Source organism: Cygnus atratus, chromosome Z (assembly GCF_013377495.2).
Source record: "Cygnus atratus isolate AKBS03 ecotype Queensland, Australia chromosome Z, CAtr_DNAZoo_HiC_assembly, whole genome shotgun sequence".
NCBI classification, from domain to species: domain Eukaryota; kingdom Metazoa; phylum Chordata; class Aves; order Anseriformes; family Anatidae; genus Cygnus; species Cygnus atratus.
The window spans coordinates 74,318,959-74,336,877 of record NC_066396.1 but is presented as its reverse complement, the minus strand read 5'-3'; the positions used below and the strand labels follow the sequence as shown (position 1 = coordinate 74,336,877).

The following is a 17,919-nucleotide window of genomic DNA, read 5'->3' as shown; positions in this document are numbered from 1 at the left end:
AGATGGGGGTTTTAACATTGTTCTAGGAAATTAATCATTAATTTATTTTTTAAAGTCATCACCATAAATCTTCCCAGAGCAGATTGTTACTCTGCCTGCTATGATTCACTAAACCAGCGCAGGGTGAGATCATTATCATTTCAGTTAGCATTTCTGAGGCTGCCAAGTATCCCCCAAGTGTTTCCTACAGCTAGGGACACACACACCTTCCTTGGCGCTGGCAGTGTGGGCAGCGGCAAAGCTTGAGGCTGCCTGCAAGCTTTGTGACCCTGCACATGGCATCAGCACCTGTGGAGACACACGGACTGGAAAAACCCTTCCCGGAGGTGGGCTCCCACCCCAGCTTCCAGCTCCGGTTGCGGATTGCTGGGGTGCAGCAGTTGCCGATGCCTTGGTAATAAACTGGGGCTTTTCTTCTCCTTTTGGAAAGTCCCACATTGTAAAGCCCAAGGATAAAGCACACAGAGTGGGAGGCAGGTTACTAAAAATAGCTTTTTTTTCTCCTTTCATTTTTTCTTTTTGGCGCAATTTCCTGGCTGTGTTGTTGAAATAACATCGGAGTGTGATGTAGCAATAGGGCAGAGGGGAGCAGCTGAGAATCAGAGATCCAGCAGCACACGTTTGTGTGGAAGAAAGGGAAAGGGCTGGCACGAAGGGGAATTGGTAAATTACCTAGCAAAAAAAGCACTCGGCCTTTCTCTGTCCCCACAGCTGGGCATGAGCATTGTTTCCCTGAGAGTCCTCTGGCACATGAAGGATGCCAACAGTGTGGAAAAAAATAAATAAATGTTGCAACCACACGATTATGGCATTTTCACTTCCTAAAGTGGGAGACAGAAATTCCCCCGGGTCATATGATCTGTGTTGAAATGGCACCAGGAAGAGCAGCAGCAGCACAGTCAGCGAGTGCAGGGCGTTTCCATCTGTACAAAAGCCTCTCCTGCCTGAGCCGGAGGTCAGAGCAGTGTAGGGATGTGCGTGCATGTATGTACGTAGAGAGGTGAGGTGCAAATATCCTCCCAGCCAGATTTTCTCTTGCACAACCCTGATTCTGTGCAACCCAGGGGACCTTTTATTTTCCCTTCGCCTCTCCACTTCAAGCATGCCTCCAGAGCAGAACTTCTGAAAACACCATTTCCTGCAGCACATCACTAGGAAAACAGCTCTTCTCCTTCCCTGAGAAGAGGCAACCATCAGCACCATGGTGGGGATGACGATGATGAGAACGTGGGTTGAGCCGGTGGTTGCGGGCTCCCAAGTGGCCAGTGCCTTCTACGACACGGCGCTGCTGCTGGTGGTGAAGAACTACTACAACCAGACCAACTCAACCGCTCCCTCCCACTTACTGCAAGATGCTCAGCAGAAGGCTGTCTCTAATTTTTATATCATCTACAACCTCGTCCTGGGCCTGAGCCCGCTGGTGTCAGCCTACGGCTTGTCCAAGCTGGGGGACAAGATTCATCGGAAGATCCCCATCTGCTTACCTCTTCTTGGCTACCTGGGCTCCAAATCTCTCCTGCTCCTCCTGATCCTGCTGGACTGGCCGATCGAGGTGATGTACGGGGCTGCTGCTTTCAATGGGCTAACAGGCGGCTTCACCACGTTCTGGGCAGGCATCATGGCTCTGGGATCCCTGGGCTCCTCCGAGAGCAGGAGGTCTCTACGGCTGATCATTATTGAGCTGGTGTATGGCCTCGCTGGCTTTCTGGGAAGCATGGCATCTGGCTACCTCTTTGTCGGCTTCAGCGACCGCTATCGAGAGGGCACTGTGCTGGTGAGCTGCAGCATCGCTTGTTATGCTTTCTGTCTCCTCTACAGCATTTTTGTCCTGATAGTCCCCAAGTCAGCACCCTCCTGCACAGCCAAAGCCAAGAGTGTAGAGGAGGTTGGTGGCCAGGTAACAGCTTGCACAGGAGCAGCAGAGAGTGCTCAGCCTTCAGAGAGCAGCAGCAAAGCCCCAGTAACACCCTCAAAATTCATCATCATCATCCTCTTTGTGGCAGCAATCCTCTATGACCTTGCCGTGGTGGGCGCCATGAATGTACTTCCACTCTTCTTGCTCAGGGAGCCTCTGAGCTGGAATGCTGTGCAGATTGGCTATGGCAATGCCGCTGGGTATGCCATCTTCATCACCAGCTTCCTGGGGGTATTCGTGTTCTCCAAGTACCTTAGGGACATTACCATGATCATAATTGGAGTGGTGTCCTTCACCACTGGTGTCCTCATCATGGCCTTCGTGCGGTGGACATTTCTGTTCTACATTGGTGAGTAGAGCTGGCATTAGTGCCCTCATCCTGCACCTCTCTCGTGCAGCACCCTACAACAACCTAAGGAGGCACACGTTCCTGCCAATGCTTGGTTTAAAGCTAATTAACTTGAAATTTGTGACCTGGTCATAATCCAGATCTGAGTGGGGGAAGAAGGCTGATATTGGGGGGGGGGGGGGGGGGGGGGGGAAGGAATTGTTGCAGGCTACCAGCAGCAGCCAGCCATACGAAGCACTTGCATCTCATGAGGTAAGGCTTAAAGCTAAAACGGAAAAAAATGCCAAAGATTTCCTGTTAAGTGAATATCCTAAGATGTGATTTATTTTTGTTACATTAAGGTTTTTATGTCTGATGAGAAACTTAATAGTGAAACATTGGTGTTGCTCTAGCAACTAAAATATTACAAGAATGTACTATACAAATCTCACTCTATATATAAATGACCAAGGGATGGGTAACAATAGATGTGGCAGCATCCTGTGACGATGGAAAGGCAAGTTTATTTTTGGGAGATAGCCTCCACAGGAACACAGGAAGCCAAAAACCAAGAACAGCAACCCTTGTGGCAGTGAGATGGGTGATTCATACCTGACTAACAGAAAGAGTATCATAAATTCAATGGCTTTCAGGTCTTCTTTCTGAAAGTGAGAAAAAAAGTCTAAGAGAAACGAGCCGAAGAGGTTTTTCTGTCTGTGCCTACAAGAAAGGAGAAATCAAAAATTAAACAAGTTTGCTCGCAGTAGAGAGAGCCTAAAATACTGCAGGCCAAAAGCACCATGAGATAAAACATGGTATTATGAGTATACTGTTCTTGTCAAGGCTGTTAGCATAGGGTCAGACTTGCATCATCCACCTCACTACCACAAAGGACAGTGCTCTCTAAAGATACAATGGGATCTGGGGCTGAGACCCAGAGGCCATGGCTGGCTGGGGCAAAGTGCCTCTGCTAGTTGCAGCAATCGGTGGCTTATCCACCACCTCCCGGATGAAGCAAGGACCTGCACTCCTACTGAAGATAAGTACTAATTTCTGAGGCTCAAGGGACACGACAAGGTTAAGCAAAGGCCCTGCCCAAGCCAGAGGCATGCAGCCTTCAAAAGCAGTGGTTGCTGTGTTATGAGACAGGGAGCAGCTACTGATGATAACCACGTATTCATTGCATTGCAGCACGGGCAGTGATGCTCTTTGCCCTCATCCCCTTGCCGACCATCAGGTCCATGCTATCCAAGCATGTTGAAGGATCATCCTATGGTGAGTACATCGGTTACCTCTCTGATCAAAAAACTGCTAAATCCCTCCATTTGGGTACAAGAAAGTTAAGTTATTGATAGAGCCTGTGCATTGCATAATAAAACCAGAACAGCTGGTACTGCAAAAGGGGAGGAGCAGAGAAACTTGCAGGACCAGCCTGTCATGTCCAAACTTCTCCTCCCTAATTGCTTCATCATTTATCCACAAAATTTTCAGAACATGCTTCAAGAGATTACTATCAGTGTGCAGCTCAAAGGCAGGGAAAATAATATCTGAGGTACTGCTCAAAAACACAGTGCTCCAGGGAAAAACAAGGCAATGCTGGACTGAAGCACAGTGACATTCACATCATTTATATTTGGCTTATTTTACTTCCAGTTTTGAGAAGAATGGATTTCTTTAATCTTTTTCCATTACGGTCTCTAAATATGCTTCCAAACTTTTCTTGGCAATTTGTTCCTGTCAGAACATAGTTTAACTAACAAAGAATAAACTTTGCATAAGAAAATGACCCTTTTTGTTCAACAGGAGAAACAATTCCTAATTTTTCTATTAACTTTGCATTAGAAAATAATGAAATATGTGTATTTTATAACATCATATTGGAGGCTAATATTTTTACTCCAATGGCTTCCTTTTACTCCAATTGCATCCTTTCCCTTCTGCCATATGACCACAACACTCAAAACTTCTTATTTCACCCCTGCAGCAATCTGCCTTGTTCCCAACTTCACCTTCTCCATCTCAAAACCAGGAGCACAATCCGTCCAGTTCACTGCTGATCAGGCTGCTTGTGCAGCCCCACTACAGTGTGGGGACACAGATCCAGAGAGCTAACAGCTTCCAAGACAGTAGGTTAAAACGCCCACCTGACATCCAGTGCTACATTCATTTTTCCTCAACAGAGGGTTACCATGCAGCATTTTTTGTCTGGATAACTTACAAATGCAATCAAGCAGATGCAGAAATTAACTTGCAGTGCTACTGCTCAACACCCGAGCTCACTATCCTTGCACTGGAGAATAATATAAAAAACAGTCACATGAAAGCTGTGCTCTGTCACCAGTTCATTCCTACTTCTGTTGTTCCTCTGTAGCAAAATCACATCCCTGCCACAAACCATGCAGCTCACACCCCAAATTAATCATCATGCTCTTCAGTCATCGAAAAATCAGCATATTTTGTCTTTAACCATAAGCCACGCATGCTGCACCTGACTGCACGAACAGAGCAGTTCACAAGCAGGACAGTGCAGCAGAGCAGCATTGCTTCCTTAGCTGGTGGCCACTGGCACTGTGCAAGTGGAGCAGGCTTCAAGGGCAGCAGGCTTGGTGCACAACCCTAAATGTGCTCCTAGTTTGCACATTCCAGGAGGGCTGGGTTGCCCTCTCTTTCCCCATTTACCATGGTAGAAACAGAATGGTGCACTTCAGCAAAAATGGTTATTCCCAAGCTGTTCCAACCGGGATTCAATTTCTCCCTTTCCTCCTCCATAAACATCACACAAATCACACACAGCTCCCCATTTTAGGCATTATAACATTTCAGCCCAATGGACAACACTTCTGCACTATGGCAGAAACAGCTGAAATCTCTCACATCCTGAAGACATTAACCCACAACTACTTTCCTATATCCTATGGAAATGAGCAGTTATTTCCCAGTTTATTGCTGCTCTTCCAAGCAGCAACCTCAACATCTAGACTGTTTAAGCAAACAGTTTTCAAGCTACGTCTTTGTCCTATACCTTAAAGAAGGAAGAGACACTTAATTCTGCTCCAGAACAACAGCAGAAACAAGCTCATGCAATCTGGCACTCGTTAAGCCATGACTACATTGCTTTTCCAAGCTGTGGTGGTGGCACCTGGATGCTGCAGGGAGGTACCACAACAGGTTTTTTTTTTTTCTCCCTGATGATAAATGATGTTCTTGCTTTACAGGTAAGGTGTTTGTCCTGCTGCAGTTGTCCTTAGTCATCACAGGAGTAGTGACATCTACAGTCTTCAACAAGATCTATCAAAGCACACTGAACTGGTACAGCGGCTTCTGTTTCATTTTGTCTTTTCTAGCTGGCTGCCTCAGCCTCCTCCCTTTAAGGTAAGGAACAGGAATGGTTGTCTCTGAAGGGGCACGTTATGTTTTCTCCTTGCTTCACGTTTCTAGGTGTTATGTGTACAATAAAGATTTGAAAAAGAAAAGTGTTATTGGATTAAAAAAAAAATGGAAAAGGACTCAAAAAAGTAAAAAATTCTGTGGAAACGAGGTGACAAGTACCAAGAAGGTTCAAAGAGTTAAGCTTTCAAGTGATATAGCCACTGTTTTTAATCTTATTTTTGTTTGACGTATCATGAATTGCTTGTAGGAGGAATATTTGGCAGAGTTTAAGAGCTAATAATCCCAGGGGACAAAGCCTTTGCACAAATGCAGTGCTTGATATTGCTAAAATAGTACTAAGTAGAAAGAGGGAATAATCCCACACAAAGTAAAACATTTTTTTTGAAAATCCATTATGGGTTACTTACTCATTGTGACAGAATAGTTTGAGTCTCCCTTGGGTGTTTCTTTCAAAGATAAATCATTATGATGCAGTAAAGAAAATGGTTACTTTTCTGATCCAGTGAGATCGCCCAATTGTACAGCTACAGAGTGATTGAGAGTTAAAATTTCAAGAACAAGTTTTAGGCGCAATCCCAGATAATTTAGAGAGAGAAATCTGAAACACCTCCACCTACTCTTCTGGAGTCTTCAAAGGATCTCCCTCTAAATATCACCTTGCTCACCATCCCCTCCCCAAGCCCCTCCAGCTGGATACATTACTAGAAACAGCAGGACCCCATGAAGATAATACAAAGTGTGATAATGCCAATATCTAATCTATGCAGCGATACTCTCATTCAGATGTAAGACAGCTGACGTCTGATCCCAGATAAAACCCTTGTCAAGTCTGATTTCAATTTTTAAAGTTTCTCCTTGTATTTTCTAACTCATCATTTCTTAAACGTAACCCTTCTGTTTAACAGTGAGTCACTGCAAGCTGCTACATACACTCCCAGTACAAGTAATCATTATAAGCACAAACACAGGTACTGGGAAAAAATATATAAGATACACGAAGGACATTTTTTTACAGTGAGAACAATCCATTACTGGAACAACCACCTCTGGGACAAGATAGCATCCCCATCACTGGAGGTTTTCAAGACGTGATTGAGTGTGATTGAGCAGGGTGCTAGATAATCTCACCTAGGCTGTCTTTTCCCCTTGAGAGATTAGACCTGATGGTCTGTTGAAGTACCTGGGTTGTACTATGATTCTACAAAAATCTGAAAGGCAAAAAATGGTAGCAGCTTCATGGCTTGTACATACAGTGGTAGCTTACAGAGAAGCTGGCTGATTCTTGAAAGGAAGTACATGAACACTCAGCTAGCTCCAGACACCATAGCAAAGCTTAAGCTAAAGACTTGATAAGGAACATGCAAACTGTATTTTGAGAAAGTAGTTTGGTGGCCCTCTTGTAATCACTGTTTTTATTGTTCTTTACAGCATTGTGGCCATCAAACAACGTTCAACCACTGGCTCCTTTCAGATTCTGACCGAGTGACGGAAGCTTTACCACCAAAAGCATCTTTTGGTCTCGATCAGTTCCCTGAGCAATGTGAGTGGAAGGTTTCCGAGCATTTGTCCCTACCATTGGCTTCGTTACAGGAACCATCTCATCCATGTCTTCACCTCACAGCACGCCACAGTCCCTCAGCCACTGAGCTTACCCAGGACAAAGAAGTTTGCCCTGTTATTTTTGCAGTACATTATTTTGCAGAGAATATACACTGGCTGTTGAACACCAGCAGTCTCCAGAGCACCCTGCTTCCACTCTAGGCTACTTGGCAGTAATGGAGACAGACAAGAACAAGGTAGAAGTGGCAAGGGTGTTTCCAGGCACATCATTCAATTTAGAAGGGGAAAGCAAAGGATCAGCTATAGTTCTTCTCGTCTCTTTGGTCTGAAACCTGAGGACAGTGCTGTGACTGTGGCTTTTGAGGCAGGTGTCCACAAGCAGCATGCAGTGTGTGCACGGTGGTCAGCAAGATGCGCCTACTTTCTGACATAAACTATGGACAAGTGTGAAGAATGTCAGCCCAGCTGACTGATGTTATGGAGAAGACTACTGAAATACAGAAAAAACATGGTAAAAAATGTAAGATTAAGGTACATTTTTCTAATCCCTACAATAAAAACACTCCTCAGTAGATGTTCGCACCCCTAGAGCTTATGGGAAGACACCTGTTACTCAGGAACTGATGATAGCAGCATTTCATCTCACACCACCAGGATGCACTACTCTTGTAACAGGCTAAGAATGGGTCAGCAAAGGACACCACCCCCCATAGGTTTTACAGAGGTGTAGGGCTGCCGATGCCTGGTAGCAGTCATCGTGTTAGCCCAGCCTTATGCCAGGCCAAGCTCCCACTGAAAGGAGCCCTATACAATATATCAACTCTCAGGAGACATTATCAGCTAACTCCAAACAAGTTTCAGAAGACTGGCATGCACAAGAGGGATCAGTGTTTAGACTATGTTTCTACTTACATGATAATTGAATTAACAAAGATTAAGTGGCTTCCAGGCTCCTGGACTACGTAAAAGCAAGTTAAAAGGTCTTCAGCACCTGTAATAACCAGGGGGCAAGTCAAGCAGCCTCAGTATGAGATAGGGAAGTGGCAAACAGAAGTTGATTTTCACTATACAATTCTCTTATTCTAAAGAATTTGCTGCCATCTCTGTCCCAGTCCCCCTCCTTAGCCCTTACAACCTTTTGTCAGCTCCAGACTTCACTTTCGGGTTATACTAGATACACTACAGCAATGGACAAGCTGACACTCAGTTATATTGGCAATGGAACAAGCTTTTAAGGGAAGGATATTTCTTCAAAGAAGATAAGATAATAAACTGCACAGAAAATAAGTGTACACATCATAATTTCAATGGCAACAGCAGAAAAAAAAAAGAAGAAAAAAAGAAACATTAAATTCTAGGTAAATGGGTAATTTTTTAATACATTTATTGGTCCATTCCATTAAATTAATTGAGGTAAACAAATGGTGCATTTTAAAAAATGTACACACGAATAGAGAATTACAAACAGTTTTACCTCGAAGTGTTTTTCTCCATCAATACTAGTTCCATAGTAAACAATGCACAAAGTATATCTATACAGAGATATATGAAAGGGTATAGAAACATGCCAGCACCGTAAGTCAAGACAACATTTCATAACCTGTGAGTCTGAACAAGAGCACAGCTGTCAGAGTTGGTTGAGTGCATGAAACAAGAGCCTTGCTCCAAGTTTTACACTGTTTAATGACCTAACTCACACAGAGACACGTCTTTTCACAGCTTTCAGTTTGTTTGTTGGTGGTACAAGGGTGACCTTAGGATGCAAAGTAACATGTTCCAGTGCATGGGCTTGCACAAGTCAGAAGTAGTACAGTCGGGGCAACAAGTCATCACCATTTCAGTCATCAGCACTGACACCTTGAACAAGGAGAGAGATGGGAACCAGGTCAAAGCCAGACTGCTTTCACCTGCGTGGCCAGTCTCCAAACCTTGAGGAGTGACAGATCAATGCATCACAAAGGGAAGGAGAACAAGGACAGTGCTCCTTTATTTTCATGTGCTAAAGACTAAAACCTCTGGCTGTTCTCTGTTGTAAGACTGTCCTCTGCAATCTGTGCCCCTGTGTGGTGGGAGAGTGGCACTGGCCCCAACTCTGCTGCCTGATCCAAAGAGGTGGATACATAACCCAGCAGCAGAGTTAAGGAAAGGATTTAGCTTCAAAGTGTAGAGTACCAAGGCCTTCAAAGTAATCCGGGACAGTGAGTAGCCTTTAAAGGTTTAGCATACCACTTGCATAAGGGGGATCTATTTATGCCTTTTCAGAAAGTGCATTACCTTCTGGACAAGTACCGTACCTCAGCCATACAACCTTAAACTAGCCCAGTTCATTACTGAGTACTGGTACCAATCAGAGACCCCGGCAAGGCTCTGAAGTGTTGTGTGGAATTAAGCATCACCACTTCCTTCTTTATACTTGGTTAAGCAGCACCCCCAGAAACTTTAAAATGCAACCTTCACTGTCCCAGAAGGCAAGTTCATTCCTATTATCCCCAGTTTTACTTCACCGAAATAAATTTGGTAGCAAGTCTTCTATCTCAAAAAGTGATCCCATTTTCCCTACTTACTGGTTATTTTGTAGTAAAAGGCTAACATACTAAGGAAAAGACTATTCTACCATCAGAGTTTAAGAAGACTGAACATCTAATGAGCTACTTTAGTCTACTCCTGTCTACACCATTTGCTTAGTGGTTATCAGCACAGGTGTCTTAGATTTCAAACGGTCTGCAACATTGTGCACAATTTACTCAAGTTTTAACAAAATCATGCCTTCTGTTACAACAGGAGCTGTCCCTGTTGTGCTGGGAGGGAATTCTGTAATTGGCATCTGCAGGATGCGACCTGAAGCAACATGCACCACGAAGAGGCTGTGCGGATCAACCGCCACAAGGCTACCCCACAGCACCTCTGCAGGACCATCTCTGCCACACTGTAGAAGTTTATTTTTGGTTTAGCCCACTATGCTACCCTTACCACATGTCCATGCAACAAAAATCCAAGCAGACAACTTTGAAGAATCCATAGTTTATTCTTTGATAAAACTAACGTCCGAAGAGTTAGTATCTTTAGGGCTAACACTTACCACCATTTCATTTTTCAACAGATACCTGAAAAAGCCATGATGTTTCAACATTTGTTTATTGCAAGAGTCAGAACCTGATAAAAACATGTATGAACAATGCACAGCTCCTTACTGAGTACAAAAACAAGATCTCAGTGCTTGCTTTGTTGTGCTGGTGCCAGCTGAGAGAAAAAACAAACATACTAGAAGTTACGCAGGAGTAACCAGGACAACGGTGAACTATGCATCCTCTGAGAGGACCTTGGTTTGGCTGTGGGAAGGTAGGCTAATTTAAGGGCTGTTGAAGGACCCTCATCTTAAGTAGGTTCATTGGAACGGTGCAACTACTTTTAACATGATTTCAGTGCATGCACAGAAGGTGACCGTAAGTGACTGAACTCTCAGGACATTACCCAAAGATAAAGTTCCTGCCCTACTCCTGCTTCCCTTCCCCAACGTCTTTTACTTTTCACACTATAAAGGTTTGGGTACTTCAGGGAGAGACACCCACCACATAAGACTACACAATAACATGTCAGAGTTTCACCAACACCTCAGATCTCAGCCTCACACAAACACTAATTAATTAAGTGCACTCTTTATATCTTTAAGGAGTTTCCTGCTATTTTGTAGTTCTCCCTTTCTGCACTGCTGCTGCAAACCTCAGTCTTTCCCACAGTTACCCAGTATTTACAGCAACAGTTCTTTCTTTTATAGAGACTCCATAGTGGCCCATAGCAGCTAAGAGACCTACCCCTACACACTCGTCTTACACTACAGCAATTCTTGCAGAGGACTTCTCTTTTGAACATAAGTTTCACTTCCTCCGCAGAGGTCTGAGAAGTTTTACTTTCCCAGATAATATAAGAAATCCTGTTTGTGACCACAGCCTGAGGTGCATGTTCCAGCCTTTCCTCCAAATTAGCTTGTAGGTTCTACAGAGACACATATTTCAACCAGGAAATGTAAAGCATGCTTGCCTTTCAACAGCTCAATCAGAAAGGGATTTATCTGAAATCAAAACACACTTTGGTCTAGTAGTAGTTTAGAAACCACGATGTACGATCAGTGGCATCACGTTAAAGAAAATCTAAGCTGATCTTGAACCACTCCAGCAGTAACAGTTACTCACGTAAACTTCACTTGGAACTCCCCACTGTCCCTTGCACTTCTCATGAACAGCTGTGATGTCCACTCCTAAATTCCCAAGAACCAAGCCCCATTTCAGTTTGACACAACACTAAGTGGAAACGGGGTGTCAGTGTTGTAAGGTATCAGACAAAACCTATACACCTGCAGGAAAACAACACTCTTTCCACTCATCTTGCACATTTTTGATGAGGTGGAAGAAAGAATGTCTAAATACAAGTTCAAATTATGCATTGCTTTACACCCAGTCATGTTGCAGAGTCAACTGAAAAGCTTCATTTACCACACAAGCACCAGCTCAAAAAAGCATGATGATCTGTTTGTGGGAAATAGGGAAGACAGGAATTGACTGTAACCCTGAAGGTCAAACTGTTAAGTGTTATGCATTTAGACGTGCTTATTTTAGAAGGGAAAGATTCAGGAAGACACTAGGTTACTGCTTCAAGATGATCTCTTTAAGCATTCCCCTTGAACAGCAGGAGTAGTTAGTTGTTCCAAACCTAACAGCAACTTGGAGATCTGTTACACCACATAAGTGTACGTCAATAAGTTGTGACCTTAAACCAGAAAGCATAGTTTTGTTAACTACCAGAGAACTGTCAATGGAAGTTGAGTCAAAAAGGAAAAACCCTTAAATGCCTTAAACCTGACTTGCACCTGGAGGGTATTACCTCATTAGCCTGACAGCAACCACATTGCACCAATAACTCACCTTGACAGCTGCTTTAGAGCCACTGTGCTGAGCAGGGGGGTTTCAGGTAGACTTGGTGTTTATGAAGGGACAAAGTCCAATCCAGACTAGTGTACCTGACAGGTAGCCACAGGAGAACACAGAAGTTGCATATACCCAATCACCTTTCAGATTCTTCACAAGAACGTTGCCAGAGACCAAGTAATCACTCAAGTTTAGCAGTAAGCAGTCAATGTTATTTATTCCCCCAAATCCCAACATTACACTGATATTAGCTCCCTCACTTTGGATGGATAAAAAGAGTTTTATCTGCATGCCGTTAAACCAAGACTCCAAAACCCATCACGGAAGCATTCCTCTACTAAGGCCATTAACACTAAGCAGGCATGTATTTGAAGCTGGACTGCAAGAGAAAAGAGAAGGGACTTGCAGAAGCAGTTACATTTCTAAGGGCCAATAAAAACTACTAGGAAAATAGATCTGTACCAAAAGAAGTCTTAAAAGACTTGCCATGTGGTTCAGTAGAGATAGGTATGGACACTATGTGTACCTGATAGGGTACCTATCTACACCCACGGACCTGTTTAAGGCAAGTTTCACACACACAATGACGCTTGTGTAGGCAAGCATTTGACACTTTTTGGCTTTTGATTGCTGCTGAAGAAAAAAAAAAAAGAGAAGAAAAAAACAGGGAGAGAAAACAGTTCTACCTTCTTTACCACAGCAGGCACCTTAAGTAACCAAGCCCAAAGAGGCTATAGTTCAGGAAAAATAAAGCAAAAAAAAAAAAAAATATGTAGCATGGTTCAAGAGAATTCTACCATGCAACTTCCAGAGCTACCTTTAGAAAAAAACATACCAAAAACTCGTATTTGCTTCCACCATTCCCGTAAGCCTTGAACGGCCACTGTTTAATTCACTCCCACAACCAGGCTGATTTTGATCCCCACGTTGGTCACAAGTACACTTCAGCCAACTGACATTACTTCATAATAACCAAGGTAAACAAAGATATTCAGTATGAACCAACAGCATGCCACACTCACAAAAACCACAGTTCATGCTTGTATCACAGGCTATGTGCAGGTGGTGTCAGTATGTTCTGTCTAGGACCAGCCCAACTCCCACACAGAAAAGTCTCCAGAAACCATTTAATGGGAGCATACACCGGTGGTGGCAAACCAGAAAATATTCATTCCCAGTCTTTCCCTCTCCAACCAAAAAAAGAGATAAGGATTGGTTAGGGGGTACTGTATCATGGGAACAATTACCTTTTCAGCAAACAAAACAGAAAGGTAATAAAGATGTCATTTGGCACCTTGCAGTAGAGTTTTATTTTCATCTTTTTAGTGTTCTACTCATCAGTTCCTTCCAGACTAAAGAGGTAAGTTTTATGATCCCCATGCACTTTCACTATAAGCCCCATATCACTCCATAGGATAGAGAAGGAACCATTCAAGATAACTCAAAAAGATGAAACATACCCCAGTTTAAACAGAAAATGAGGAAAAAAATTTGACTAGTTCTCAGAGGGTCTGTTCCAGCTTCAGCACAGCTGGCATTTCAGTTAATGTGACAAAGAAGAGTCCTTCATACAGTTCCGGTATGTCTAGTGGTACTGAGCACGGAAGTGCTAGACTGTCCATGAAGGTACTTCTCATTTGGTCTCTGGCTTGTCTTGCAATAGTGGTATAATTGACTCCCACGCCGTAAGGCACTGAAGGAAGAAACAAAGATTAAAAAAGCGGATGGTATATCAGCCCTTGTAATTTCTGACCCACCCTTCCATACCAACAGAGTGCAAGTTCAGAAAGGCTAGCAGAATCTTTATGGATTATTACATGAGGAAAAAAGCAGAAGCTCAAACAGCAAGAAAAGTGTTCAGAAAGAATAGCTACAATTTACAAACAAAAGAAGCAAATTAAAGCTTTCCAAAGTCATCAGCTTGACCAAGCTATTAAGAATGCATCAGAATACCTACAGTTTTCAAATATCAGCTAGATTCTTCTGAAGTGAAGGACACAGCTTTCAGCTAGGCAGACAATCTGTTTCTTGTAGAAGTTCACATTTGTGGTGTGACTGTGGGAGTGGGCTATTTCGGACACAATAGCAGCTATTATAGCAGCAGCCCAGCAAAGTTATTTGCAAAATCTATGCAGTTAAGGCAGGTAATTCAGAGGCACAGTGCACCCCAGTGCATCTCAGGGACTTGACTATACTTCATGTGACTAACTGTTTATTGCCTGGTATAATAAAATAAAAGCAAAGCCTAGTTTCTGTGCTATTACTAGGGCTCTCCAGACTTTGGAGTAATTTCCTCAGATGTGTATACTTAATTCCAGGCTTTCTGCAATGTGTCTTTACTGTCTTCCACCAGTGGAGAGCCCAGGAGTCAAAATGGGCACAGACCATGGAACACATTTTATTAAACACTGGGAAAGGTCAAATTCATCACCAGCTCTTATATCCACAAGTCACTGTTGTCAAGCATCACCCTGATAGATCTTGTTGATAGTACTGAAAATGAATATAGAGTGTTTCTAGCTGTGTACCATATAGAGATTACACTTTCCTACCAAAAATTTATTTGCTGAAGCTAAGAGCAAAACTGAAGGGACACTACTAGATGTTCAGTAGAGTCTTTAATACCACAGCAGTCTCAAAACAGGGAAGAGAGCAGGGTGAAATGAAGTTTGCATGGTTAATTATGAATTGCTGACAGGACAGACATTGATTGGAAAGGGAAAAGGAAACTAGTACATTACATGGAGCAGTAACCTAGGACGGGAAGAAATTTGTGGAGTGCACGTGGAAAACCTGCAGTGGGCAAGAACATGAGGCATGTCACCATGCATACACCTAGTAAGGTTTTTTTCTTTGTTTGTTTTTTAATATATTGATAGGTGCATTTGGTAACATTGTCCTTCTGGCATGAAGGAAAACTGGACTGCCAGCATAAGCATTTGAACTCCTTTCACTTTAAAAGAAAATCATCGAGTGAGTCCAGAGAAGGGCAACGAAGCTGGTGAGGGGTCTGGAGAGCAAGTCTTACGAGGAGCGGCTGAGGGAGCTGGGATTGTTCAGCCTGGAGAAGAGGAGGCTCAGGGGGTGACCTTATCGCACTCTACAGGTACCTTAAAGGAGGCGGTAGCGAGGTGGGGGTTGGTCTGTTCCCCCACGTGCCTGGTGACAGGACAAGGGGGAATGGGCTAAAGTTGTGCCAGGGGAGATTTAGGTTGGACATTAGGAAGAACTTCTTTACTGAAAGGGTTGTTAGGCATTGGAGTGGGCTGCCCAGGGAAGTGGTTGAGTCACCAGGTCTTTAAAAGACATTTAGATGTAGAGCTTAGTGATACGGTTTAGTGGAGCACTTGTTAGTGTTAGGTCAGAGGTTGGACTCAGTGATCTTGTAGGTCTCTTCCAACCTAGATGATTCTGTGATTCTGTGACATTTAATCAGAGAACAAATACTGAAATTCAGAAAGGGCAAAGGAACTCACTAGGCATTTCCAGGCCTAGCCATAGCAGGTGTAATCTATATACTGGTCCATGGTGCACATTAATTCATGTAGTTTGATTCATAAAAGGCAGAATCAAGAGGTTATCTATTTTTATAGTATTACTAGAACATGCAATTTTAGTCTTTTCCTTCCCACCACCAACTAGGAAGCAAACTACTGCTGATCAACAATTTGTTCAATTCAAGAACCCAAGACAGACAAGCATCCAGTACAAAGTACTGTTACATGACTGCCTTGCAAGAGACTGCTGGTCTCATGCAGATCTCTTGAGCGTGACCAGCAACTCTATATAAGCTGCTGACAAAGAGCAGCTTCCACAGCACTTAAGAACTGCTTTAAGATGTCCAAGGTTCTTTGCTGCAAGACAGCATGAACATTTTCTGAAGAATAATCACCACGTTGGAGGAAAATTAATCACTTTTATTCCTGCCAATGCTACAGCAGCACCACGTACCTTCTCGTAGTACTGGATGTTTTTATCTGCCATCCCCATGAGTAGCTGCCTAAAGTCTTGTCGCTTGTTGTTCTGCCATCTCTCCATATCTGCTTTCAGGTCAGCATTAAAACATTCTACTCGGTCTTGACATTTCTCAACATCTGTGGGTACCTGTAGCAAAAGAAATCAAGATTGAAACTGTAGTTGAGAGGGTTAGACTGCTAAATTAGCTCAACCTCCCCGAGAAAAAGCCACAGAGAAAAGGGGAAGTAACAGTCCAGTGGTTACCCTGAAGTAACTCAGTTATGGCTGCAGGGAGAAGTCCCAGTTCTGTACTAGGAGACAGGACTGATTAATTGTTCTTTGCTGTTTGAGGTGGCGGGCAGTTCTGCTTGTCCCACTCCATGCCAGATACGGAGACAGGCTGAGGAAGAGCTTGCTAGAGGCACATGAAGAGGAAAGGCGATCTGTACAAGTGCTGAGCAGATAGGCTTGGTCCCTAGTTCTCAATCTGAGCAGACTGACCGCAGCTCCTCAGCAAGCCTCCTCTCCTCCTTCCCGTTCACAGCTTCACGAGGCGTTTCCCAATCTTCACTAGTGAAGCAACAAAGACCCAGGTTTCTCCCAAAGAGCTGAGAGACTTCAGAGTTAGATTTTGATCACAACAGATAAACAGCGGTGATCAGCTTTGTCTGCAGAATAAAATTTCTAAGCCTCTAGCTTTAACCTTACAAGCTGCCTGTAAAAAAGTATAAATGCAAAGCACTGATAATAACAACTCAAAGGCAACCGGAGGCATTGACTCATTTGGCCCAAATGATCTCAACTGGCCCAACACTGAACTTGTAGTCATGTGTAAGCAATGTGAAAAATCTGGAAGGACAGACATTGCAAGTCTGCACAGAGATTGAAAAGGCTTACAACACTAGTCATGACCTCAAGATAGAAGCAAGTTAGGTCAAAGAAAATGGTATTCATACAGTCATAAAGGTTGGAAAAGGCCTCCGAGATCATCTGGTCCAACCATCCCCCTACCACCAATGTCACCCACTAAACCATGTCCCTAAGCACCACGTCCAACCTATCCTTAAACACCCCCAGGGACGGTGACTCCACCACCTCCCTGGGCAATCCGTTCCAATGTCTGACTGCTCTTTCTGAGAATAAATTTCTCCTCATTTCCAACCTAAACCTCCCCTGGTGCAACTTGAGGCCATTCCCTCTAGTCCTATCACTAGTTACCTGTGAGAAGAGGCCGACCCCCAGCTCCCCACACCTTCCTTTCAGGTAGTTGTAGAGAGCAATAAGGTCTCCCCTGAGCCTCCTCTTCTCCAGACTAAACAACCTCAGTTCCCTCAGCCGCTCCTCACAGGACTTGTGTTCCATACCCTATTGTTTTAACCAATGTTCTGTATGCCACCAGGCACCTACAGGAACAATTTTTCTTCAAGCAGGAAAATCATGAATACCATTCTCTTCCTTCTCCTTGTGCCGTACGGTCCACATGGACAAGAAGCTTGCCAATACATGCACACTAAGCCCAAGACATCCAAAGAGGAAACCCCTGAAGTCCACTACTCACATCAATGCAACTAGCAGACTTAGACTTGGAAGCTGTGAACTGCACAAAGCCAAAGGGCAACACAAAGAATATTTGCGGAATTCTGTTACGGTTCCTCTTGCACTTGATACTTTTAGGAAATTCCCTTTTTTTCTGAGGGTTGTGGAAAAAGGAAGAAGATGAACAGACTATGTAAAAATTCTTCCTCAGTAGAAGTTAGGAGTTTACTACTACCTTGCAGTTTGGCAAGATATGTGATCTAGGCAGAAACATATCACACCTTGTTGTTCTCCAGCATATGGATTAGGAA

General features: G+C 43.6%; 2 protein-coding genes across 2 annotated transcripts in view; one reads left to right on the top strand and one right to left on the bottom strand.

The window, feature by feature from the left end:
* The first annotated feature begins 526 nt into the window (after nucleotides 1-526).
* SLC46A2 (solute carrier family 46 member 2) lies at nucleotides 527-7,767 on the top strand. The gene is made up of 4 exons (XM_035564538.2): nucleotides 527-2,264; nucleotides 3,435-3,518; nucleotides 5,459-5,615; nucleotides 7,062-7,767. The coding sequence occupies exons 1-4, from the start codon at nucleotides 1,202-1,204 to the stop codon at nucleotides 7,117-7,119; spliced, it is 1,362 nt and encodes a 453-aa protein (XP_035420431.1). The 5' UTR covers nucleotides 527-1,201; the 3' UTR covers nucleotides 7,120-7,767.
* A 5,631-nt stretch (nucleotides 7,768-13,398) lies between these two features.
* The window catches only part of SNX30 (sorting nexin family member 30), a 48,329-nt gene continuing 43,808 nt past the window's right edge, over nucleotides 13,399-17,919 (bottom strand). The window contains exons 8-9 of the mRNA XM_035564539.2: nucleotides 16,067-16,219; nucleotides 13,399-13,808 (exon numbers count right to left, since the gene is read on the bottom strand). Coding sequence (XP_035420432.1) covers nucleotides 13,749-13,808; nucleotides 16,067-16,219 — 213 coding nt within the window. The 3' untranslated portion in view covers nucleotides 13,399-13,748. The remainder of the gene's footprint in view (nucleotides 13,809-16,066; nucleotides 16,220-17,919) is intronic.

Coding starts and splice junctions, on each gene's coding strand:
- SLC46A2 (XM_035564538.2), top strand. CDS start 1,202: ATGGTGGGGATGACGATGATGAGAACGTGGGTTGAGCCGGTGGTTGCG. Junction 2,265..3,434: donor GACATTTCTGTTCTACATTG/GTGAGTAGAGCT, acceptor ATTGCATTGCAG/CACGGGCAGTGATGCTCTTT. Junction 5,616..7,061: donor CTCAGCCTCCTCCCTTTAAG/GTAAGGAACAGG, acceptor TGTTCTTTACAG/CATTGTGGCCATCAAACAAC.